Source organism: Schistocerca piceifrons, chromosome 8 (genome assembly GCF_021461385.2).
Source record: "Schistocerca piceifrons isolate TAMUIC-IGC-003096 chromosome 8, iqSchPice1.1, whole genome shotgun sequence".
Lineage (NCBI taxonomy): Eukaryota > Metazoa > Arthropoda > Insecta > Orthoptera > Acrididae > Schistocerca > Schistocerca piceifrons.
The window spans coordinates 266,222,356-266,247,648 of NC_060145.1; the positions used below are offsets into that span (position 1 = coordinate 266,222,356).

Consider the following 25,293-nt stretch of genomic DNA (forward strand, 5'->3'; position numbering starts at 1 on the left):
GATTTAAGTTTCCCGCCAAAAGCCTTCTTCTGAAATAGAAAACACACACACACACACACACACACACACACACACACACACACACACACAACTGGTGTGTGTGTGTGTGTGTGTGTGTGTTTTCTACTTCAGTAGAAGGCCTTTTGCTATGCATATCACACTACAGCACACGAAACGTCACATTTTACTAAGTTCCTCATTTTCATCAAAAGGTTCTGCTACACACAATCTATTCACCTGCTACACATAATCTATTCACAGGCAGATTTTCTCCTACGTCTACCTAGACTACCTTCCCTGTATCTTAACGGTACACTATCCTACAATTAACTTTCAGTGGCTGTGCTCGCAGTTTAAATGGCTTCTCTTGACTGTGAGATAAACCTTGTGGCAATCTGGAAACTACGCATTTCCCACAGATGGAATGATATTCCATCAAGCTCCGCTATGCCCTGTTCAGGGTTGTTTTTAGGGTGATGCTAGAGTAACAAGTGCAATTCCAGTATCAACTGCTTGCATTGCTTATTGAATGCAAAATTTCCGTGCAAGCTCAGGATTAATTCTCTCCTACCTGGAAATGCAAAACTGCTGTTCCCAAGAAAGTACATTATTCCCACCTACCCCACTCAGTCTGTGATATGGATGGTTCAGCTTTGTAGTTATTGCCACGGACACCTGTGATCTTGTTTCCAATAAAAATATATGTTCTTTATCCCCACTAACATAGTTAAGCAAAATTCTGCCATTGTTGTTGCACGTGGTTTAATTTTGTTCATATTTGTGGTACAAATGCAGAATCAAGGTTTGAAATATCTGCAGTATTTTTAGTACAACACATTTGTAATATGTATTCACTCAGAGTGTATGTGGTACTATTACTCCTACTTGTCAAACTGCAAATAGAATTTCACTTTGTTTTTTCATCAGTTGTAAGCAGAATGTAACTGAAATTTTTGAGAGAACTTCTGTTTTGTAAATCTGCTTGGCTGTTGGTGATTGAACTTGGTTGATATTAACAATGAATAAAAACCTTAATCTTTTCTCTAATATTAATTCCCAGTCTGTTCTTTGTGTGGTGATGGATTTGGAGCTTCTTATTATTACTTCACATCAGATATTTGTTGTTCATAATGTGCAACCTGCAGGCACTTGCAATAGTAGTGGGTTTTGTGTGTTCTTTAAAACAAAACTGAACATTTATCTCGGTTTGCCCAAGATACACTGTGTGACAACTGTTGTAGTCAGTCCTGTGTATTTCCAAGTTCTCTTCTATTGATGGTCTATCTTTTATTTTACTTTTAGTACAGTTGTCAGTACAAAACCCAATTTTGACTTTCGTGTTTTCAAAGGTTTGGCTATGTCATTAGAAGTGTTACTATAATATGATAGAACCTCAAACTTATTCTCTCTCTCTCTCTCTCTCTCTCTCTCTCTCTCTCTCTCTCTCTCTCTCTCTCTGCCCCCCCCCCCCCCCCCCTCCCCATCCACCACCACTACCATCACTACCACCAAAGTTATCTTGTTGGCAGCTGTTCACTTTTAAGCTTCTTTTTATGTATTCATTTAGTTATTTGTGGATCAAAATTGTTTACTTTGGGTAATTTTATTGGGATTTTTATTTTTTTGTAAATCTCATTTCATCAAGTTAAAGATTTGTCATTCTATATATCACTGCATGAAAGTACGCCTTTTTTATGGATTGCTGGATGGCACAATCTGTTACTCACTAATCGGTCTGTCTGTCGGTTTCTGAAAAATACTAAATATGTACATTAATCCTGTTTTGATATTTGTATTGATTTTTGTAAATGATTCACCTTTTTCTCCTTTGCATTAAATAATGAAGTTTTGTCTATCATGTTGTACTTATTTTTCTGTCTCTTTACAGGAAAGATGGCTGATTTGGTATTCGTTTTCTTTGACCCAATTGGCCAGGCACTTTGTAAAAGAACTCTCAACCTAGTTGAGGCCTTAAATAAAACCCAAACAGAAAAAATGCGTTTTTATTTGTCCAAGGCAGATGATGCTGGGGATGAGTCTGATCGACAAAGGTATGAATTCCGTATGATTTTTGTAGTCACTTTCTAGTGACAGTATTTGATACTACATTAATCCCACTTCTCCTCTAATCTCTCTCTCTCTCTCTCTCTCTCTCTTTTTCCAGAGTAATGATGCAGATTGTTCAAGAATTGTGTAAGCGGCCTGGTCTGAATAGGACTGGATTTGACATGCCTACTATTTACATACCAGAATTAAACAAGGTAACATTAACTGTGTATAAGGAACTAGAATATCTGCTTTCAATTTAAGAAAGAGTTAAAATGTGTACTTCTCAGTGTTCATAATTAAAATTTTTCTTCTTAAAACTACACTGTGTTAGAGAAAAACAGAAAAGTTTAAGGCAAATGCTAAAGAAGGGAGACATAAATCAGATTTAAAAAATCTGAGTTCAGGTAAAGAGTTGAAGGTAAGTGTGAAATGTGATAGGCACAATAGAAATTTCAGAGCATGTACTGGTCTTCAGAACGCTGACAGGTTTATTACTACAGGTGACTAAGGCACATAATGCTGGCTATTGTGGCACTATTAACACTGTACATACAATGACAAGTAGTCACCATTCAAATATGTTGAATCTTTTCCAAAGCCTTTACTGGCAGGAAGCACCCTCCCTCCTTGTTCCACAAAAAAATCCCCCATGTATTATTCTTATTTACTCGTGACCCTTGCATTGTGACTGACTAGTCACAAAGTAGTACTCTGCCTAAAATAGAGTATTATCTCTTTCTTGAATATATCTGTTGTGGCACAAAACACAAATGAACACTTTTTTTTTTATAATTTATGCGATACAACACATGACAGCACATTGTACAATAACATGAAATGGGCTGGAGGTGATAACAAGTCAGGAGCGTAACAACATCCAAACATTAAGGTGGCTGACATCGGAGGCTGTCATGATGACATCTGGGCTCCAGAATGGTGGCTGCCTCACTTGTGCAACCTTTGGAGATAACCTGGCTGCCGTAAATCAGTCCAAAGCACTGGTCTGCCTTGGGATGCAGAATCTGGTGACGAGGCCAGACTCACCCCTCTGGCCGTGGTTTCCTGGAACAACTAACAGTGGAATTATAGGGAGGCAGGTGGAGGAGGATGGGGGAAGCAGACTCAAGCATGAGGTCTTCTTCCATCAAAGAATGAGGTGTGTGGAAATATTAGGATAATGAGACTGGGGGGCACAGTTCCATAACCGGGGCTGGTTCTGGTGTTGAGTGGTGGTCTGGTCCCTGGTATCAAGTGTAAAAACTTGTTGTCTGTGTTTCTGACAAATGGTGGCTGGGAATCACTGATCTTGTTGGCTGAACTTCTAGTCTCGTGTACCAGATTGGAATTTTGGAGAGGCGGGAGAAATTGTGGGGGAGGGCGGGGGCCTGAGTGCTGGCAGCAGTAAATGCGGGAGTGAACAGCTCTGATCGGCTCTTGTGAGCAAATGATGTTGCCCAATATGTCACGGCATCTTGGGTGGAAGGATCTTGGACAAACGTCTTAATGTGCTGTTTTAATATCTGAGTGAATCTCTCAACCTCTCCATTTGATTGGGGATGGAAAGGATGCAAACACATGAACTTCACTCCATTCTTAGTGCAAAAATTCTCAAAGACCTCATGTCTGCAGCAGGCCATCGATGGCGGAAATCTTTGACAGCACCGTCACTGTATTCTACTGTGGTTGTATGGCAGTTAATAATGTACAGGAACTTGGAAAAAATTTGTGACGATGAGCCACGTGGTGTTGAGGAACGGGCCTGCAAAATTGAAATGCATTCATTCTCAGGATTTCGTGAATACTGGCATAGGCTAAAAGAAACCTGACATGGGATCATCTGTTGTTCCACACATGTGTTGCATTAACAGACAAGGCTCTCTATTTCTCACTTGATGTCCAACCAATAAGTGTGGCGCTGAGCGAGCAGCTTGATCCTGAAAGTGCCCCCAATGCCCCTGATGCAGTAAATGTAGGATCTGCTGCTGAAAGGTTGGTGGAATCACAGCATACAGTGCTGTGTGGTCTGTGGTTAAGAGAAACCACACCCACAGAGGCATGGTGTCATTACCCACAGTAATGCTGAAGAGGAGGAAATTGTTGCCTGGCCATTAGCTCTGGCCACACCCTCAAGATGAAGGTGCACACTTGTTTGAGAGCAGTGCCCACCTCTGTGGTGACAGCAGTGTGGTCTCCCATAATGGAAAAATTGCCAATGACCTGTTGAGCCTTTACGTCCAGCTAGAAGCAAAGAATTTCCTCTTTATTAACTTGTATTATGGTCCAGGGGTAGGCAGGAAAGGGTGTCAGCGTTTGCATGCTCGGATGTGCTTCTGAAGTGGATTACATAGGTTTATCTTGATAGGAACAATGCTCCGCACTGGAGCGAATGAGCAGAATGATCTGGGACTTGAACTGTTGAACTGAATGATGATCTCAACAGCGTATGGTCTGCTACCAAGTGGAACTTGGTACCATAAAGACATATGAAATTTATTCAATGTGAATACAATGGCCAGTGTTTCTTTTTCAATTTGGAAGAGGGGCAGCAGCCTTTTCAGTAGTTGCAGGGGCAACAGTCTGGATTATTGACTGATCTGGCCTTGTAACACTAACCAAAACGGCCTTGCTGTGCTGGTACTGCGAACGGCTGAAAGCAAGGGGAAACTACAGCCGTAATTTTTCCTGAGGGCATGCAGCTTTACTATATGATTAAATGATGATGGCATCCTCTTGGGTAAAATATTCCGGAGGTAAAATAGTCCCCCATTCGGATCTCCAGGCAGGGACTATTCAAGAGGACGTCATTATCAGGAGAAAGAAAACTGGCGTTCTACGGATTGGAGCATGGAATGTCAGATCCCTTAATCGGGCAGGTAGGTTAGAAAATTTAAAAAGGGAAATGGATAGGTTAAAGTTAGATATAGTGGGAATTAGTGAAGTTCGGTGTTAGGAGGAACAAGACTTCTGGTCAGGTGAGTACAGGGCTATAAATACAAAATCAAATAGGGGTAATGCAGAAGTAGGTTTAATAATGAATAAAAAATAGGAGCGCAGGTAAGCTACTGCAAACAGCATAGTGAACACATTATTGTGGCCAAGATAGACACGAAGCCCATGCCTACTACAGTAGTAAAAGTTTATATGCCAACTAGCTCTGCAGATGAAGAAATTGATGAAATGTATGATGAGATAAAAGAAATTATTCAGGTAGTCAAGGGAGACGAAAATTTGATAGTCATGGGTGACTGGAATTCGAGAGTAGGAAAAGGGAGAGGAGGAAACATAGTCGGTGAATATGGATTGGAAGTGAGAAATGAAAGAGGAAGGCATCTGGTAGAATTTTGCACAGAGCATAACTTAATCATAAATAACACTTGGTTCAAGAATCATAAAAGAGGGTTGTATACATGGAAGAATCCTGGAGATACTAGAAGGTATCAGATAGATTATATAATGGTAAGACAGAGGTTTAGTAACCAGGTTTTAAATTGTAAGACATTTCCAGGGGCAGATGTGGATTCTGACCACAATCTATTGGTTATGACCTGTAGATTAAAACTGAAAAAACTGCAAAAAGGTGGGAATTTAAGGAGATGGGACCTGGATAAACTGACTAAACCAGAGGTTGTACAGAGTTTCAGGGAGAGCATAAGGGAACAGTTGACAGGAATGGGGGAAAGAAATACAGTAGAAGAAGAATGGGTAGCTCTGAGGGATGAAGTAGTGAAGGCAGCAGAGGATCAAGTAGGTAAAACGACAGGGGCTGGTAGAAATCCGTGGATATCAGAAGAAATATTGAATTTAATTGATGAAAGGAGAAAATATAAAAATGCAGTAAATGAAGCAGTCAAAAAGGAATACAAATGTCTCAAAAATGAGATCGATAGGAAGTGCAAAATGGCTAAGCAGGGATGGCTAGAGGACAAATGTAAGGATGTAGAGGCTTATCCCACCAGGGGTAAGATAGATACTGCCTACAGGAAAATTAAAGAGACCTTTGGAGAAAAGAGAACCACTTGTATGAATATCAAGAGCTCAGATGGAAACCCAGTTCTACGCAAAGAAGGGGAAGCAGAAAGGTGGAAGGAGTATATAAAGGGTCTATACAAGTGTGATTTACTTGAGGACAATATTATGGAAATGGAAGAGGATGTAGAAGAAGATGAAATGGGAGATACGATACTGCGTGAAGAGTTTGACAGAGTACTGAAAGACCTGAGTCGAAACAAGGCCCTGGGAGTAAACAACATTCCATTGGAACTACTGATGGCCTTGGGAGAACCAGTCCTGACAAAACTCTACCATCTGGTGAGCAAGATATATGAGACAGGTGAAATACCCTCAGACTTCAAGAAGAATGTAATAATTTCAACCCCAAAGAAAGCAGGTGTTGACAGATGTGAAAATTACCGAACTATCAGTTTAATAAGTCACAGCTGCAGAAAACTAATGCGAATTCTTCACAGACGAATGAAAAAACTGGTAGAAGCCGACCTCGGGGAAGATCAGTTTGGATTCTGTAGAAATGTTGGAACACGTGAGGCAATACTGACTCTACGACTTATCTTAGAAAATAGATTAAGGAAAGGCAAACCTACATTTCTAGCATTTGTAGACTAGAAAATGCTTTTGACAATGTTGACTGGAATACTCTCTTTCAAATTCTGAAGGTGGAAGGGGTAAAATACATGGAGCAAAGGGCTATTTACAATTTGTATAGAAACCAGATGGCAGTTATAAGAGTCGAGGGGCATGAAAGGGAAGCGGCGGTTGGGAAGGGAGTGAGACAGGGTTGTAGCCTCTTCCCAATGTTGTTCAATCTGTATATTGAGCAAGCAGTGAAGGAAACAAAAGAAAAATTCAGAGTAGGTATTCAAGTCCATGGAGAAGAAATAAAAACATTGAGGTTCACCGATGACATTGTAATTCTGTCAGAGACAGCAAAGGACTTGGAAGAGCAGTTGAACGGAATGGACAGTGTCTTGAATGGAAGATATAAGATGAACACCAACAAAAGCAAAATGATGATAATGGAATGTAGTCGAATTAAGTCGGGTGATGCTGAGGGAATTAGATTAGGAAATTAGACACTTAAAGTGGTAAAGGAGTTTTGCTATTTGGGGAGCGAAATAACTGATGATGATGGTCAAGGTAGAGAGGGTATAAAATGTAGACTGGCAGTGGCAAGGAAAGTGTTTCTGAAGAAGAGAAATTTGTTAACATCGAGTATAGATTTAAGTGTCAGGAAGTCGTTTCTGAAAGTATTTGTACGGAGTGTAGCCATGTATGGAAGTGACACACATGGGCGATAAATAGTTTGGACAAGAAGAGAATAGAAGCTTTCGAAATGTGGTGCTACAGAAGAATGCTGAAGATTAGATGGGTAGATCACATAACTAATGAGGAGGTATTGAATAGAATTGGGGAGAAGAGGAGTTTGTGGCACAACTTGACAAGAAGAAGGGACCAGTTGGTAGGACATGTTCTGAAGCATCAAGGGATCACAAATTTTTTCCATTGGAGGGCAGCATGGAGGGTAAAAATCATAGAGACCAAGAGATGAATACACTAAGCAGATTCAGAAGGATGTATGTTGCAGTAAGTACTGGGAGATGAAGAAGCTTGCACAGGATAGAGTAGCATGGAGAACTGCATCAAACCAGTCTCAGGACTGAAGGCCACAACAACAACAGTATTTCATTTGTGGAGAGGTGGTTTTTCAAGCATTAGCGGAGGCGTTCTCTGAACCATCAGTCTCTCAGTGAGCAAGGATGGCCCCCACTCCGTGGTCCAAGGCAAAAGCTGCAGCCACTGTTTGTGTCCAAGGTTGGAACATTCTTAAACAAGGTGCTGATAGTAGACACTGTTTGAGCTCCTGAACATTGTTTCACGTGCAACAAACCACAAGAAGACCACTCCCTTTTTTACACAAATGTTGTAAGGGATGAGCTATCCAAGATGCCACCAGAATGAATTTTCCGTAATATATAATTTTTTTCCAGAAATGCTTGGTGCTGCTTACTGTTCTCAGGCTGAAGCATGGATGCAATTGCTTAGGTGTGTTTCTGCATTGCTATTATATTTTCGTGAGGAAAGACGGGGCCTAGGTACTCCAATAAGCTGAAATAATTCACTTTTGCTGAGATTGAACTTCAATCATGCCTCCTGCAAAACTAAAGAGTTCAGGTTCGCTAAATGTTACTTGGTGGAACGTCATGTGAGTGCGATGTTTCCATATATAATCTGTTCATTATGAGAATAAACCTGATGTAAACAAACACAAACATGATGATTGGTGAGAAGCAGTAGCACACGTACACGGATGGTGTTACGGTTTTGGAAGTAGGTCCTTCTTACATATTAGATATATTAGTACTAAGTTACATTAAATGAAAATCTAAGGTGTACAACTGTACTAACAGCCATCAACTTAATCACACTTTAGCTAAGTAGTATTTATTTCAAAAATTGTGTACAGTCACAGGCTCTGCAGTGTTGTGCTCTGATTGTCGCGCTGTTAATGCGCAGTACGAAAATGGCTGAGGCTGCTTTCTGTTCTGTAGTGAAACGCGTGTGTGGAATATAGTTAAAAAGTGCTGAGAAATAGGCTGTTCTTAATGTTTTTCATAAATTTACAGAGATAATCAGCTTTGATATTTTCTCAGCCACTGTATGATACATTGGTCCACGTCGTACATGTAGCTCAGTTGGTAGCGTAGTGGAATGTAAATTTATTGCAGGTAATAGTTCACTGGTTCAAAACACCCCAGTATCATCCCCCCCCCCTCCCCTCCCCTCCCCCCTCCCCGCCCCCCCTCTCGTTCAGATTGAAATACCTACATCTCATAATTATAGAACTCATCATTTTTTATGAATAATATGCATCATCTTGTTTCTGATTGCATATTGGATGTGAAATTCCTGTTTTCATTTAAAATAAAAGTTCTTAATTATCGATGTTTTATGAAAGACTGTTCATAAGAGTTGCTTAAATTAAGGAAACATAACAATTTAATTTTTAAGGCAAAAATGAAAAACCAAATCCTCTTTATCTGGACTGTGTCCATTGTTTCATACCTCAGAGGTAGATAAGTATCGTAGAAACATGAAAAACAGTAATTTTCAAAGCATCGAGCACAACATACAAATGCTGTATTTTTACGTATGCTACTGTACCATTACAATAAGAACCCAGCAGAGCTGATCTGGAGCAAAGTTGTGGGATTTGGCCTGAGAAGTAACAACACTGTTAAGCTGCCAGAAGCACTGAAACTAATACATGCAGCTTTTTCACGTCACTGCCAAACGCTGGTGGGATATAGAATGGCTCTTCATAAAAGAAGGAGAGAAAATGAGGCTCCTGTTTAGCTTTGTGTATTCTGTTGTTGATGGGCTCATTATCAATGTAGCAGGTGACACTTCCATAAGTGAAATGTATTCCTCAGGTCGGATAAGGAAGGAGCTAAGAGATTACCAGACAACTGACTGTAGTTAACCCATTAGTGCTGGAATTAATTTTTTTGTGATTTTTTAAAAAAAATTTGCGTTATTATGTCTGTAAAAGGCATAAATTACACAGCAGAGTTGTTTTGAAGAAAGTCATTACCGCCATTAGCGAGATATTTGATGTTGCCATATGGCAACGCTAGGCGCTTTCACTACCTAAATTTATATAGATTACTACTTCAATTAAAATAAGTAGGTTATTGAAATTTCTTATTACATATACAAGTTTTGCGCAAATTTATTGTTCAGTCTTCATCGTAAAATTGATACTTTATAACACAGTACTATTAATAATCAAAAATCAAACCTTGAACTCAGCATTATTTTACATGAAATGGAATAAAACAGTCAATACACAATCCTACATTACACTTTGAACACATTGTTCTCACAATAGATTTACAGTCCTTGTGTGCACACCTTTTCTTCTTCTTTCCTTCTGTGTGCTGGACGAGGTGGTCAGTCTTATCAAATCTAATTGAATCTGATATGCGGCTGTCGGAACATGCCCTTGATGCAGATGGTCTCCCGGCTCCTTTTGGTAAAGCTTGGCGTCTTTGCAAGTACACTGTTGCTACTTCTCTCTTGAAATTAAGCTGAGAAATAGTTTGGTTTTTTGCTTTATTATACAAAATCCAACTGTTTTGTATGGCGACATCTAACACTCATGTAAAGAGACACCAGTACCATTTCTTGCTTCTTATTGCAATGTGATAGCATGCTAGATTCTGATCCATCTGATCAGTACCTCCCATACCAGTTTTGGTCTGGGAATCATTATATTTCGCTTTCTTAGTTGCGAGAATCTCTTGACTTGGCCAACTTCTTGTGCACCACATGAAGAAGAGATCATTGTGACAACTGAGTTGTCCAGCCACCGCACATACAATAATCCATCATTCTTCTCTATTGCTGTCTCAATATATCCCCAATCTTTCTTGGAAAATATTTTTTTGTTTTCCAGTGGACATTCCTTAGGAATCCTGTTTTTTTTTTTTCCTTCTGGTGGTACCGATGGCAGAGTATCCACAGTACTTGAGAAATGAAAATAGAGATGCCCCTGTAAATAGATTTTCCATGTAGAAGTTGTAACAAAGTTTTCTCTTCAATTCAGGAATTTCATCCAATAAAACAAGAAACGGACTTGCTGCCTTGCGAAACAACTGTTGCCAAACAACTGCTTATAGACTGCCTATCCCTTAGGACCTTTTCCCTGATACAGTTCATAATTCACCAAATATCCGTCTTTAGTATTTAGGCTCCAAATTTTATAGCCAAGTCTAAGTGGCTTACCATGAATAAATTATTTGCATCCATGGCGACAGTAGTACTTCAGCATACATTCGTCATATGACAGGTGTTCTTCAGGTACAAAATTCACAATGCAGTGCTTCAACATCTCCATAACTGGACGAATTTTCCATGCCTTGTGATTTTCATCAATCTTAGTGTTATCTGCACAGTGCAGAAATCTACATATTTGTGGAAATCTGTCTCTTCTCAGAGACTGAGACACAGCCGAGTTTTTCATGTCATCTTTTGAGCCCCAATAATTTCTTTTAGAAGGTAATTTATTGTAGCCACTAACATACAAAATGGAGATGAAACACCGTATTTCACCTGCTGTAATTTTTGGGCCCTGACAATTGAGAAATAGTGCGTAATGTTTTGTTTCTTTCACTAAATGCTCAATAAATTCCTGGTCAATGAAACATTCAAATATGTCAATGATCGACATGTTTTCATACCTTGAGTAGTCAGGTTTTGGAAATGTAGAGGTAATTTGACTGTCAAAATCAGCTCCTTTCTCCCACGACCTCCCAAACGTATCTTTTTCAGAAGCCCAGTTCAAGATATTGTCCTATAATAAGGTAGATCTTACCTCAGATACAGATGGCTCTGGTATATTTGGACGTTGTGTAGCTGTTTCAGGTACAATTGGATCTTGTGCGGTACGCATTGGTGGTGCCGGCGGATTACAGTGCTCATAATCAACACCGATCCTTTCGTTATTTGGCATCCTTATTTCAGCATTAGCTTGTAGTTGACGAGAGGACAGGTTGTCTAATAATTTGTAAAAATAAGAAATGAAACAGCAAATCATAATAAAGTCGGCATCAGTATACAAACAATTACAAACCAAAGATAGGCATACTTACCCACCAACATGTTCATTTCCCGAATCTTCATCTGTGTCTACATTCGGATCTGGGGGCTCAACAAACACATCACCTTCAATGTCGTCATTATAAAGAATCTCCAGCACCTCAGCAGGCGAGAAACCTCTTCTAAAACAAAAAAGAGAAAATTCGTCCTACTGTGTAAAACATACTTACTCAAACTTATACTCCATTTTTCTTCGTCATTCAGCAAACGACGACTTCCAACACTGTTAACACTGCAGAATTTAAATGTATTGTTAAAACTGTTGCAGTGTAGTGATCTTTACAGTCTTGCGGAACGGAATCCAGTGCTGCCAACACTCTTGCTTCGTTGATGTCGTGGAATCAACGATTTTAAAAAAGAGTGTTACAAACGTTGCCATATGACAACGCACGGCGCTAATATGTTAATACACAGCAGGATCATTTGAAAATTGAATCATAAAGCAATTCTAAACATATTTTCAAATTTGGGGCAGATGTAGAAGCAAATATCACATAGGTGGTTGGAGAGTGTATAGATCAAAAGTAGTAGTGTAACTGGACCTTGCAAAAAAATACAACATAGACCCCTGTAATTCCATGTCAGCCAATTTAAGAAATTAAAAATTAGGAGTGTAGGTCAAAGAACTGTTGTATTTCCACTTGTGCAAATTCTGAGTACTATGTGAGTCATGCAGCACTAATAAAGTGAACCTTTGAAGTCGGTGAAATACATTTGTCGTAGTTGTAAAAGGTACCTTCCTCTTGATTATCAGATGACATCATATAGATTATAAATACTTTTTTTTAATGTGAGTGCATCCTGTCTGTTTGCATGTTTACTGCTTTTCCTCTCTTTTTCTTTTTTTGAGTGCTGTGGAGCATATCAACAAAAGTTTGTTGCTGCTGAAGTTTTAGACACACAGCAACAGACTTTTACTATATAGTTGTAACATTCTAACTAATGAAAATGGCTTTGGAAGGAAGGCTTAAACAACTATACCATAATCTGGGGGGAGGCGGGGGGGGGGGGGGGGGGAGTAGAGAATGAAGACACACTTACTTTGTTATAATTTTCTCTGAAATTTCAGAGCAGTTATTGATGACAATTTCAGAGCAGGTGTTGATGTTGATGACACTTGTAACATAAATACAGAACAAAAATAGTCAAGTTTTTTTTTATTTTTAATTTTTTTTTAAGGTGAAATTAAGGCTAAATACCACGAACATGCTAAACAGAAATTATCAGGCACAGAGTCAGTTTCCAAAATATTAAAGGGAAGCAAAAGGGAGGAAATAACAGGCATCCAGCTCAAAATTTGCATTGTTATGTTACTGAAATTTCTCTCTGCTTGCATCATAAACTATACTCTCACACTTAAGAGCCTGAGAATTACCTGCTGAATAACATGTGAAAAAATGTTTCTTGTTTCCCTTCCAATAGAATTTTTAGTGTTATTTTAGACATAGTCAACTCTTGGGGGGTAAATGTAAAATTCACCCTGCCAACCATTTTACAGCAGCAGACAAGATGTGCCAACCAAATTGAGAATGTGTGCAAAGACATAGAACGCACTATTAATCAAACTATACAAAATACACTGAATACTTTAGAGAAAGACTGTGAAGCTATTTCAAAGCTTGTGTCTGAACGACTCCAGAAAGATGAAGAAGATCGTAATTTCAACTACAGAACTTCTGGCCGTGGTAAAACAGTTATTTAATTGTAGGCATGTGTGTCGGTAATAGCCTTTGTTTACACTTTCTGTATAATGCACGCTGTTCAGTTTTTTTTACTGCACATATTGCTTTCTCTTTGAGCAGATATGTTTACAAAAGTATGTGTGTAGGGTATGCTTTTTGTGTATATAAATATGAAAGAGCATGGGAGTACAGGATTTATTGTAGTATATTGTAGCTTTCAATACAGGTAGAAATGGGATCCTTCTGCTTTCTCACATTAGTCAGTTTATCACAACTTTTAAGTTTCTTTTTTAGTATCTATTTCTTGTGCTTGTACAATCAATTTGGTAATATTCTCATCTCGTTTTTATTTTTCTTTACATCATTGCCATAATTGTGTTATATTTGGTGTACTTGTTACTGTTTCTTTTGCGTTATGAGAAAATTTATGAGAGAGAACCTAAAGAGGATCACCATGGTATAGATAGCATTTTTCCAAGTATTTTTCTTCAGATCATGCACAAGTTAGCTTAGCCACTGTTTTGAATTGCGAAACAGACATCTTATGTTTTAAGCATATTTCAGGTGGGGGGAAATTGGTTTATTGAACAACCAGAGTAAGACTAGTGGACACAAAAGTGAGAAAACACAATACAATATGTAGCTTTAGAAGTCATAGGGAAAACACAGATAGGAAATAACAAGGGTAGGAGAAAAGATGAAGGGTGGTAAGGTGTTGGGGACAGAGGAAAAATGTCACTTCATATCCTTGATTAAGACACAAACAAACACAGTTACTTCTTTCATTTTGCCTTTGTGTTGTTATTCCATATTTGCTGAAGATTATATAAATATTATTGAAAACTTAAAAGATGTTTGTTGTTTCCAAATTAATATATAATTATCATCACTTACTTACACTCCAGTAAGAAGAGAATGTGAATTTTTGCACATGAGCTGCTAAAGTAAAGTTTACAGGAGTTATGTAGACCCATTTACCCATTTAGAGTTAGATGCACGTAAGTCAGTGGTGAGGCTATGCACAGCAACTAGGGCCTGATGTACTATGTACATATTTGTCTGCATCTGTACCTGTCTGCAGCCAACACTTCAGGGTGTGTATAGATCTTTAGCATTGATTTTTGTTCTAGTGTAGGTATTCCGAGGCTATTCAGCCATTGTGGACTCATTCTGGGTGGCACAAAGCAAACCTAACAAGTATTACGTTAACAGGTAGTAACTATAGTTTTCAGAATGTACACAATATTTTGAAAGGAGAGTTAGGACTGTCAGACTACATGTCTCCACGTGGAGCATACTCCAACATTGCCAGGTGAGGGAACACTGCTATCTCTCTCTCTCTCTCTCTCTCTCTCTCTCTCTCTCTCTCTCTCTCTCTCTCTCTCTGCCTGCAGAGTGTATCTTGCAGCCATCTTCATACTTCAGTAGCACCCAGCTCTGGTAGTGTTGCTCTATCTAATATGGTACTCTACCTGTAGATATTTCATTAGCCATTCATTTTCATGATGTGTTTTCAAATGCAGGTAGCATGCCATAGTTACATATGCATGAATCCACAAGAAAGAGTTAGTGGTCGAAGAATGTCGCCATTTTACTTTTGGCTACCGGAGATTTAGCATTAGTTTTTAACACTTTCTCAGTCCAATTGTAAACCCACATATATGGTGAGTACAGCCTTTTATTCTGGTCTCAGTGGCAGTTGTATGCTTAAAACAGTTTTTCACGTTGCACTCACTATGTTGAGCCCGTTTAATGGTTTATCAGTTGAGAATGTAGTTCATGATGTCATTTTCTAAAGAACAGTAGTCTTGGTATCTGATGCTTGAACCTAAGTATATAGCATGCTCTTATTGTATAGCATGAAACAGTACATGTATCTGAGATAAAAGTTGGTGTAATATTTTTATATAACTATAATACTTTGCTAATGCTGTTTCTAACACACAAGCAGGAATCCCAAAAGACATATTGGTGGCAACACTGTAATCCTATGCATTAGTCACTTACATATAATTTCATCATAGTATTGTAATGGTTTTTGAAAGAAACTCATGTTTCATGGTGAATGTGATAGTTTTTGCAGAGATTCTGTATGTAATAAGATATCCTACTCATAAATGTTCCACCAAACTGGACTCTGATTCATTTTACAGACGATTTAAGTATTTTACAGTCTCCTTGCTTCTCTGTTGCAGATAGCATTTGCTCATGTTCACTACTCTTTTTCAGTCAGTAGTCTTCCCGCAATTCGCCCATTACATACTAGCTAAGCACTTCATGAAGTTACCTTTCCTACTTTTTTTGCTCATCAGTTACTTTTTTTTCCTAAGAAATAGAGATTTACTGTTAGTCTCATGTTTCTGTGTTCTTGATATGGTTCTAATGTATTGGTATGTGTAGTTTCTCTCTGTCTTTAATATAATTCATAGCTTTCTCTTTACATTTACTTATTTTTATTTTATAGCAATATTGTTGTTCTGTGTTTATAAATGTGGACTTATAAGTGAATGCTAATGCACATTAGCTAAGATAGTTGTGGGACAATTTGTCAGCTTTTCAGCATTTCCAACATTTACTCCAGTGGAGTTTTCTTTTGTTTTGTTTTAGACAGTATAAAATCTTAAGTGAAATTCAGTGACAGGTTCTGAGAAAAAAATCGTAATAATTTTTTAAAATGGCAAAATGTGAAGATCTGTGTTCAAAAGAAAAATATTAATTTAGACTGCCACTTGCAAGCTGAACTGAAACAAAACATCGCTTTGTGAAATATAAATAAGGAAATCAAAGTTAACCCCCATAACACACAAAGGCGTGCTGCACACTTTTTATACATGCTGTCTTTATATTACTTAGGTAAATACTTTGTTTACTTCAACAATGAAAAAATAAACTTACATTAAGTGAGCTAAAACACTGTTTAATTAAACAATAACAAAATAAACCTTTATTATATCACTGTTGCCGCGTACAAGTATTATCCCACAGTAATGAACCACTCAAAGCATTAAACAACACAGATACGTCAGATCCTTGCCAACCACTTATTTGATTACTAATAATCTCGTAGATAACTGTCTTGATGTGAGATTGCGCTGCTAGCTTGGAATCTGGATCATTTTCTTGCACAGATCATAATTTTTTTTTCACCTAGCCCAATGTTTATTTTATATTACTGCTGCTCATTTGGACGTACGACAACACAACTTATCACGGAGTTAGGCAAAGCAATAACAAAGGAATTGGTACAAAACAATGTTGTTGTGGATTGCACACTTTATACATACGTGCACCCACTTGAGAAGTAAGATCTCATATTTTTAGTATTTTATAATGTGTAAACAGTAAGAGGGCCAGAGTTTTGAGAATTCACCTCATAACTACCGAAGATTCTATGTGACTTGTCTGCTCAAGTTTATTGATGATGTCTTCACGGTCTGGATACAGGCCGAGAACTCTTAATTCTTTCTCTACTGCCTCAGTGCATTCTGTTTCACCTGGTACTCTTCAGCTGTGCATGTCACCTTCTTTGATGTTAATATCTAGTTCTTGAACAGCTCCATAAAACCCTACATTTATATAAAGCTTGCCACCCATCAACTGTACCTCTACTGGAATGACTGCCATCCCTTCCACACTAAAAAGTTGCTGCCAAATAGTCTAGCCACCTGTGTAAGGCAGATCTGCTTGATGAGCAGTCCCTCTGCTTGATGAGCAATCCTTTTCCCAGTGTGCTGAAGTTCTTGCTAAGGTTTTCACAGTTGGGCACTGCCCTTCAAAGCTAATCCACAAACAGACCTCTTGTACTGTATTCACACAAGGCCCTGATTCTCCAATCAACCACACGAAGCAGCTGGAAAGAAGCATCCCTCTTATTACCCTGTTATCGCACTAGGCTGGAACAGCTTCACCACATTCTCCACCAGGGCAACTACCATTACCATCTTCAGATGCACCTTATAGCATATATCTAATCAGTATTAGATATTTTTCCCAGGATCACAGCCACACAAGTCTGCTGTTAGTCACTGACATGTTATTTTATGTGGTGCTGGGAACAGAGGTCCTGCATGTTTGCTAATCATTGATGATAGCCAGCTGTGGTTCCGGAAAAAACAAAAACTAATGTCAGTTAGATGTGTACTATAAGGCGCATCTGGAGATGGGACTGGTAGTCCCAAAATCGATTATGCAGTAAAGAAATTAAAAACTGTCCTTACAGCCACAGGCTTATTTATATTTGCAAATCTTCACACAGCTGCTCTTCCACAATCCATTACAAAGAAAAGCCAAAATAAATATCACCACTATACATCAGAGTAAAATGTCACCCACAGTTGCAGAAGAGGACAAGTCATCTTAAACTTGTGATCATGTGAAAGACAAGGTAGAGTAATATAATTTCGGTTAGGTCTTTTTAGATTCAATATTTTATTCAGAATGTATGTAATTGTATAGAAAAAAAGGCCTATTCACCAAGTGACGACGAGAGAACTCGCATGTGAAAGATATTAAAGTTTGAATAACTTTTGAAGCCAGTGGCTCCTTCTCCCGGCAGAAGGGTTGAAGGGGAAGGAAGAGGGATGAAACAGGTTTAGGAAAAGGGGTGAGTTCAGAAAAGTCACCGAGAACCCTGGGTCAGGAGAGACTTACCACACAGGATGAGAAGTTTTTCCTTCTCATCCTGTCCGGTAAGGAAAGACTCTTCTCATCACGTCCGGTAAGTCTCCACTGACCTGTGGTTCTGGGCTACTTTTCAGATCTCTACCCCTTTTCCTAAACCTCACCAGTCCTTTCCCTTCACCCCTCTTCCTTCCCCCTCAACCCTTCTGCCAGAAGGAGCCGCTAAAGTTAACAAACTGTAATATCTTTTATATGTATGTTCTTCAGCCACCACTGCTTCTTTATCTATCCAGTTACTAATATTTTTAAAAATTATTTTTGTTGTTATTTTATTGTTGAGAGAGAGGAAGTCTATTGTATGTAATTAGTGGTATATTTGCTTGAGATATAATTTGCATTATTTCAAGTAAAATTCTGGAAATTGTGTGTCCAATATGATCAACATAGAGGCCTTATTTAACATTGTTTGTTCCAAAGTTACAAAATAGTGATACTGGTATATTATTCCATCTCTTGACTTGCTTACAGGTTGCCTTTTCCTTTGATTTCAGCTTTCTTATTGGGCTCTACAGCAGCATTTGTTCCATTTCTTCTTTTTGTTAACATGGTGATATCACTACTTGGAGAAAAGAGAATAAAATCTCTCATTGGCAGTGAGAAAGCTGATAGTTTACTTCACTACATGGTTGGTATTCATTTGTGTGTTACACAGAATTGTATATGATTATCCCTTTTTATTCTTAGTACAATTTTATTGGTAGCTATTTTTGCATCATTTATCCCATTAAATGTTTGTAATGTATTAACTTATTTTAGCCAATTGCTTCGCTCAGGCCCTCGACATGTCAATACATTTGCAGCTGATACAGCTCACAGGCATCTTCTGCATTAACACATCTGGATTTAATATTGTACACCTTGCACACACTCTCACAATGATTGTATGTACTGTCTAAACAGTGTAAATAGCAAATATTCTGAAAAATGTGAGTTTAAATGTAGAGGGGTTTGGGAATTCTGAATTTATAGTTTAGTGTGATGCTTATTGCTGTGGATGAAAAGTGATTGAAGAATGAATCACAAAAAGATATATAGAGATGAGATCCTTTTATGCTTGTGAGCCTTGAATTGTTTCTTCTAACCTGAAAATCTTATGGTGACCAATATGAAAGCCCAAAATGGAGATTCTGCTCTTAGAACTTCTATTTCTGTCATGCCTGGAGAGTTCAGTTGAAGAGAAAGGTATCAATAAACAGAATGTCAATATTTATTATCAGATAAATGCCAATTTAAATCACAGTTGCAGTTTATCATCCACAATGGATATACTGAAAATAATTTTCTTTTTCTTCCTTTATTATTATCATTATTATATATTATATTAATATGAAAAGAAATGAGAACTGTATAATCTAGATTGATTGTAACACCTAGCCATCAAAAAGGAGTGCCTAACATTTAAACGAAACAAAACATGGGGCACCTGTGATGCCCCCCCCCCCCCCACCATATACAAGGGGGTATCCAAAATGAATGGGAATTGGGCTGTGGTGGGGTGGGAGAGTGGATTACGCCACCTGAGTCTGTGTGTGAATACGTGTTCCTGTGAGTGCATCTGTTCACCCATGATAAGTTTTTTTAGTAAAACAACTTTTTCAATTTTGGCGAAAATGTGATGGCAGATTGTTGGGAGCAGCATAGTTGGGGAAATAGGCTGCGGAAACTATTGTAATGCTTAAGAATGCTTATGGGGCTGCTACAATAAGTAAAACCAGAGTCTACAAGTGGTTTTCACGTTTTAAAAATGGAGGTATGCCAATTGAAGACCAACCTCATTGAGGACGCCACCAGCTTCAAGAAGTGACGAAAATGTCGACAAAATTGATGCACTTATTCATGAAGACTGTCGCCGAACTATTGATCAACTCTGTGAGATGTCTGGAATATAATGGAATTCAATTCAGATGGTTTTATGTGAGGATTTACACATGAGAAGGGTTGCAGCCAAATTTGTCCCTTATCTTCTTGTACACGAGCAGAGGGAGCATCGACTTCAGGCATGTTTTGAGCTTCAAAATCAGCTCAAAGAGAACCCTTTATGTTTTTCCAAGATGATTATTGGTGATGAATTGTAGTGATATTGATATAACCCCCGAAACAAAGCAGCAATGAAGCCAGTGGAAGACAAGTGGCTCTCCTCATCCCATAATAGCTCATCAAGGGAAGTCGAACATCAAAACAATGCTCAATTGTTTCTTCAATTGCAGAGGTGTTGTGCACGCAGAGTTCATTTGTCTCTCCCCCCCCTCCCCCCCCGTCCCGGTAAAACTGTCAACCAGGAGTTCTACTTAGAGGTTTTGAAAAGATTGAGATAGAGTATCCGGAAGAAAAGGGCAGATCGTTGGCGAACAGGCAACTGGTTCTTCCATCATGACAATGTGCCATCCCACAACGCCCTCTCTGAAAGCAGTTCTTGGCCAAAAACAGCATGGCACAGATTGTCCACCCCCTTACTCACCGAATCTAGCCTCCTGTGATTTATTTTTGTCCCCTAGACTCATAAAGGACATGGAAGGAAAGTGTTTTGCCACTGTGGAGGAGGTAAAACAAAAATCACTGGAAGACATAAATAACATACTGATGAGTGAATTTAAAAACTGTTTTGAACAATGGAGGAATTGTTTGAAGTAGCAAGAACTTAAAAAGAATTTATAAAGTGAAATACACAACAAAGATAACAATGATGAGGAAGGCTTAGCTCATGTGGAAAACATGCTCATATGTTGCCACAGCCTCCAACAAATATCTAACATCTGCATCTTGGTTGGTGGTTTTATAGTTTTTAACATTCACATTAAAGTTTATACACTGAAAGGACTCTCCCACTCCCTGGCTCGGTACCAAAATTAAGGAGGGGGGGAGTGCAAAGGAACTGACCCTAACTATCATTCTACATGAGCCAGAGGCAAGCATCTCTCGCAGGTGATAAGACATGGCCACATAGTGCAGAAAGGACGACTTACTCTGGGTGCTGTGCCCCTGCTACTAGACTGTTGGCACACTTGATATTCATACACCAAAGGGCTGAAATTGGTGCCCTTTCTCTTGCACCAAGACTTGCAAGTCGCCAATTTGTACTTCTTTGCAAAATTACCATTAATTCGAATAAGTGTGTAATCAGCACCAAACTTGAAACTTCCTGGCAGATTAAAACTGTGTGCTGGACTTGCCCTTTCAGGCAAGAGCTGTACCAACCAAACGACCTAAGCACGACTCACAATCCATCCTCACAGGTAGGAGACCTTTACTTCCACCAGTACCTTATCTCCTACCTACTATTAGGATGGGTTGTGAGTTGTGCTTGGGTAGCTCAGTTGATAGAGCACTTAGCTATGAAAGGCAAAAACCCTGGTACACAGATTTAATCTCCAGAAAGTTTCATATCAGAGCACACGCCTCTGCAAAGTCAAACATTCATTCTGGAGTGTCAAACTTAATGGAATTAAAAATAGAAACAGGGGACAATTTAGTAAATGGACTAGCTGGTCCTGCAATTTACATTGGCCATTTTTAGTTTGACATCCCAATGACAGGTATATTCATTAAATTCTGTCACATGGAGGGATTCAGCGCACACCACCTATTCATTTCTCTACGTGACTGTTTACTAATAATTTGAATATATATTTTTTTTTATCATTGTAGTGAGAGTAGAGCAGGTACTGCCCCTCATCTCCAGTTTTGGAAACAGTGTTACACACTCCCTCACCTGCCCCGCCATCCTTAACTCTCTCTCTCCTTGTATAAGTGTATGTATATCTCTCATGTTGCTGTGGTGTTGATTTTTGGAGGCTTCATAATAAAATCAGGTGGCAACAGGCAATATGCTAACTTACAGTTAGTAGCGTGACCAAAGTAGATTAGTTGACTACATCTAGTTCTTTAAATTTATGTTTAGCTAATTTGCTAATGGAAGTAGTACAAACATTGAAGAGCAGTAGTAGAATCAGTGATAGTCAGCATATGGTGCCATCAGTATCATTGTTAAATAACGTATGCTATGTAGTCTCAAACTGAAATCTGCTGTCTTTTTCAGCAAAGGGTGACGTCGATATAAAACAGCTGTCATAGAATATGTGATGCGAATGTGACACACTCTGCACATTTACAACACACGGTTGCTGCTTCTGTTCTCTCCGCACAAAAGTGGAAAACATTTTGGGGTCAACACCATGCACCCTAAACACTGCAACAAATATGCATAGCTTTTCATTTACATGTTTCCTTTATTGCCCATTCGCTCCCCCCTCCCACCCCACCCCAAAAAAAGAAAAAATTACAAATACTGGTGCTTCTGTAGATGGATGACAAAGTGTTGGTTCATGATATTCCACGTCAGTTCTGCAACTTTTGTAGACTTTATCTCACAGGTAATTCATCGGATGATATATAAAACAGCATGTGTCTGATTTTTATAAATTGCTTCCTTTTTTGCAGTCACCAGTACGTATGCTGTGGTCATTTGTCCCAGAGCATCATCAGTGGAAGCTACTTATAGTTTTTGTCCTGATGTCAGTTGCTCTATTCTTCCTGACTAAATGGTCTATTGGTCTTCGTCCAACTTTGTCACGTAAGCAGAAAAATTACTTCACGGATGTCAGGAACCATGTGGATAAGGTAGTTGCAGTTCGGAAGGTAAGATAATAAGCTAGTTATATTTTTGTCATTTGTTCCAATTATTTACTGCATTATATTGTCAGAAAGCAAGAAAGGTACATTTGCTGATGTTGAAACTACAGATTTTTTAATATTTAAATCATATTTTGTTTAATTTTAAACTTTTTTTGTTTTTCAGCAAGAACTTTATCGTGAATATTTGATGCAAAGTGTTGGAGACCAAGATATGTAGAGAAGATAATTTTTTAAATCACGTGCAAATGTCGGTTTGTATCGGTTTAGAATGTGTGAAATTAACAGCACTAAGAACAGTGCTACAGTATGAGCTATCATTATGTTATGTTACTGAGGTATGCAGAAGATTGTTTCTGGGGAAAAGTTTTTTGTACCCACTTAAGTATATGCATTTAGGTTCACATTTTGCCTTCCATGCAGTAAGCATGTATTACTATAAAAATAAAATGAAAGCTTATTGAAGCACATGACTGTGTCTTACAGTGATTTCTTGTATGCAAAGAAATTGACTGAAGTAGCAAAATGGATCAATGTTCCTATCTGATTCTGTGCTATGTTTGACTGAATGTCATAATCACAAAAAATGTGATTATCTGAAACAACTGACTTCCATGGGAAAATTTATTTCAAAATAGCAACTGAAAATAAAGTATGCTAGTTTTAAATTCAAGTCATAATTCTGTCATTTTGTTTGAACAACACAGAAATGGCTGCTTACAAGAGGCATTCCATTTAGTGCTTTGTTATTAAACCATTAGTTTAAAGAGAAAACAGTGTATTGTGTATTTTAAGTAAAATATCTGTTCTGCATTAGTACGAAGTTTGTCATTTTAAAATGAATTGCATTTTATTGTTACAATTAGCCAGTTGTTATACATCATTTATTCGTAATTACATTTTCCCTTTTTTCTATAGAATGTTTATTACATTGTTAACTCAAAACTGTGTGTGAGTATTTAGTTTCAAGTGAAAATGTATTAATGAGGTGCTACACTAGTGCATTGTTATAATGTCCAAAATGTTTACTCAGAATGTAATTTTGTACTACAGGTGTGTGAGTTAAATGAATCCCTATGTTGAAAATCACTTGTTACAAACAACCTTTTAAAATGAAACTATCCTTGTATATTTTCCTATTTTTGTATGTATACAGCAAGAGGAAAATAAATTAAGTCAAAACCTCCTAAGGATCTTGATGTAAAAGTGTGCTGCTATTTTCAAACTTAGTTTTGCAGTTGCTATGTTAATGTTTTATGATGTGGTTTATATGAAATTGTGTTTTGCAACAATTTAAATTTGTGTAATTGGTTCTGAAAAATGCCATATATATTTCATTGTGTTAGATCCTGATAATATATAGCATGATTTCTTTAAAGTAGTATGGTATTTAAATTTTCATTTCAAATTCCTGAAACGTTCTGTATTTTTGTATCATCTGACATACTATTGAAAACTTCAGAAACTATTATTCAGTATGAAATATCCCCAGCAAAAATAAGAATTAAAACAAATTCAATTACAGGAGTATGAAGTGAAGTCTGAAACACACAAGGAAAGTACAAACAAATGAAGAAGATGTGATAAAGGACTGCAACCAGGTTGAGGGGAGAGAGACTAATTGAGGTTGCTAATGGTTGCCTAAAACACACATTATCATCATCATTGCTACTACTAATACTACTGTATTTCAGCCTGTCATTCGAAACCTACAATTACCCTTTTCACAGCATTACCAAGTCATCATCAGATTATCTGTTTACAAAGAAAGGGAAAGATGGTAGTAAAATACTAGATAACTAAATTCCAAATCCAATTATTTCTGTAAGCAACTATACATACTTGAATATGTTCCAAAGTAACTTGTCGATTCAATAGGTACAAAGACACACTCCGTACAAACGTATCAGCTCACTGACTGTTGAAACTGAAAACTGTGGTTAACTACATAATAGTATCAGGCTCTTTACTCTTAAATCACAAATATAAGATTAAAATATTCACAATGTAAAAGTGACTGAAAGAAAAACTTCCCAAAGTGAAAAGTTGTAAAAAAACCTTAAATCCTGGAGTAGATTTAAGTGATTGCTTGTTTTTTCCCCACTCGCCACCCAAGAGTGGAACGGTAGAAAGACAGCTTGAAGGTGGTTCATTGAACCCTCTGCCAGGCAATTAATTGTGAATAGCAGAGTAATCATTTAGATGTATAGATAAGCTAGATGTAAATTAGAAGCAGGATAAATGAGACCTGCCTGCAGTTGTCAACTGTAGCAGCACACTAGCTGCTGGCTGTCACATCTGTCAACTAAACAGTCAGTAAGAAAGAACTGAGAAATCAACTTACTGTGAGACAAGTGTGAGCTGATAGGAAAGGGAGCCTCAACAGATGGAAAAAGGGGGAAAAAAAACAGAGAAAAGTAATGATCATTGATCGTATGGTATTATTGGCTGGGAGACCCTGTTTGGCTGCCTGGTGCAAGTTTCTATTTGACACCACTTTGGCGACTTGCATGTTGAAGATGAGATGAAATGATTAAGACATGACAAACACTCAGTCCTGGGCTGTAGGAAATCTCCAGCC

The 25,293-nt window shown here is 38.1% G+C and overlaps 1 protein-coding gene across 2 annotated transcripts in view; it reads left to right on the forward strand.

Moving 5' to 3' along the window:
* Positions 1 to 24,010, forward strand: part of LOC124711124 — a 71,086-nt gene extending 47,076 nt beyond the window's left edge. The window contains exons 6-11 of one of the 2 annotated variants that reach the window (XM_047241010.1): positions 1,889 to 2,051; positions 2,165 to 2,261; positions 13,223 to 13,406; positions 18,575 to 18,708; positions 22,521 to 22,718; positions 22,879 to 24,010. In XM_047241010.1, coding sequence (XP_047096966.1) covers positions 1,889 to 2,051; positions 2,165 to 2,261; positions 13,223 to 13,406; positions 18,575 to 18,708; positions 22,521 to 22,718; positions 22,879 to 22,932 — 830 coding nt within the window. In that variant the 3' untranslated portion in view covers positions 22,933 to 24,010. Of the gene's footprint in view, positions 1 to 1,888; positions 2,052 to 2,164; positions 2,262 to 13,219; positions 13,407 to 18,574; positions 18,709 to 22,520; positions 22,719 to 22,878 lie in introns of both variants that reach the window. The other variant, XM_047241009.1, reaches the window with a different exon arrangement.
* The last annotated feature ends 1,283 nt before the right edge of the window (positions 24,011 to 25,293 follow it).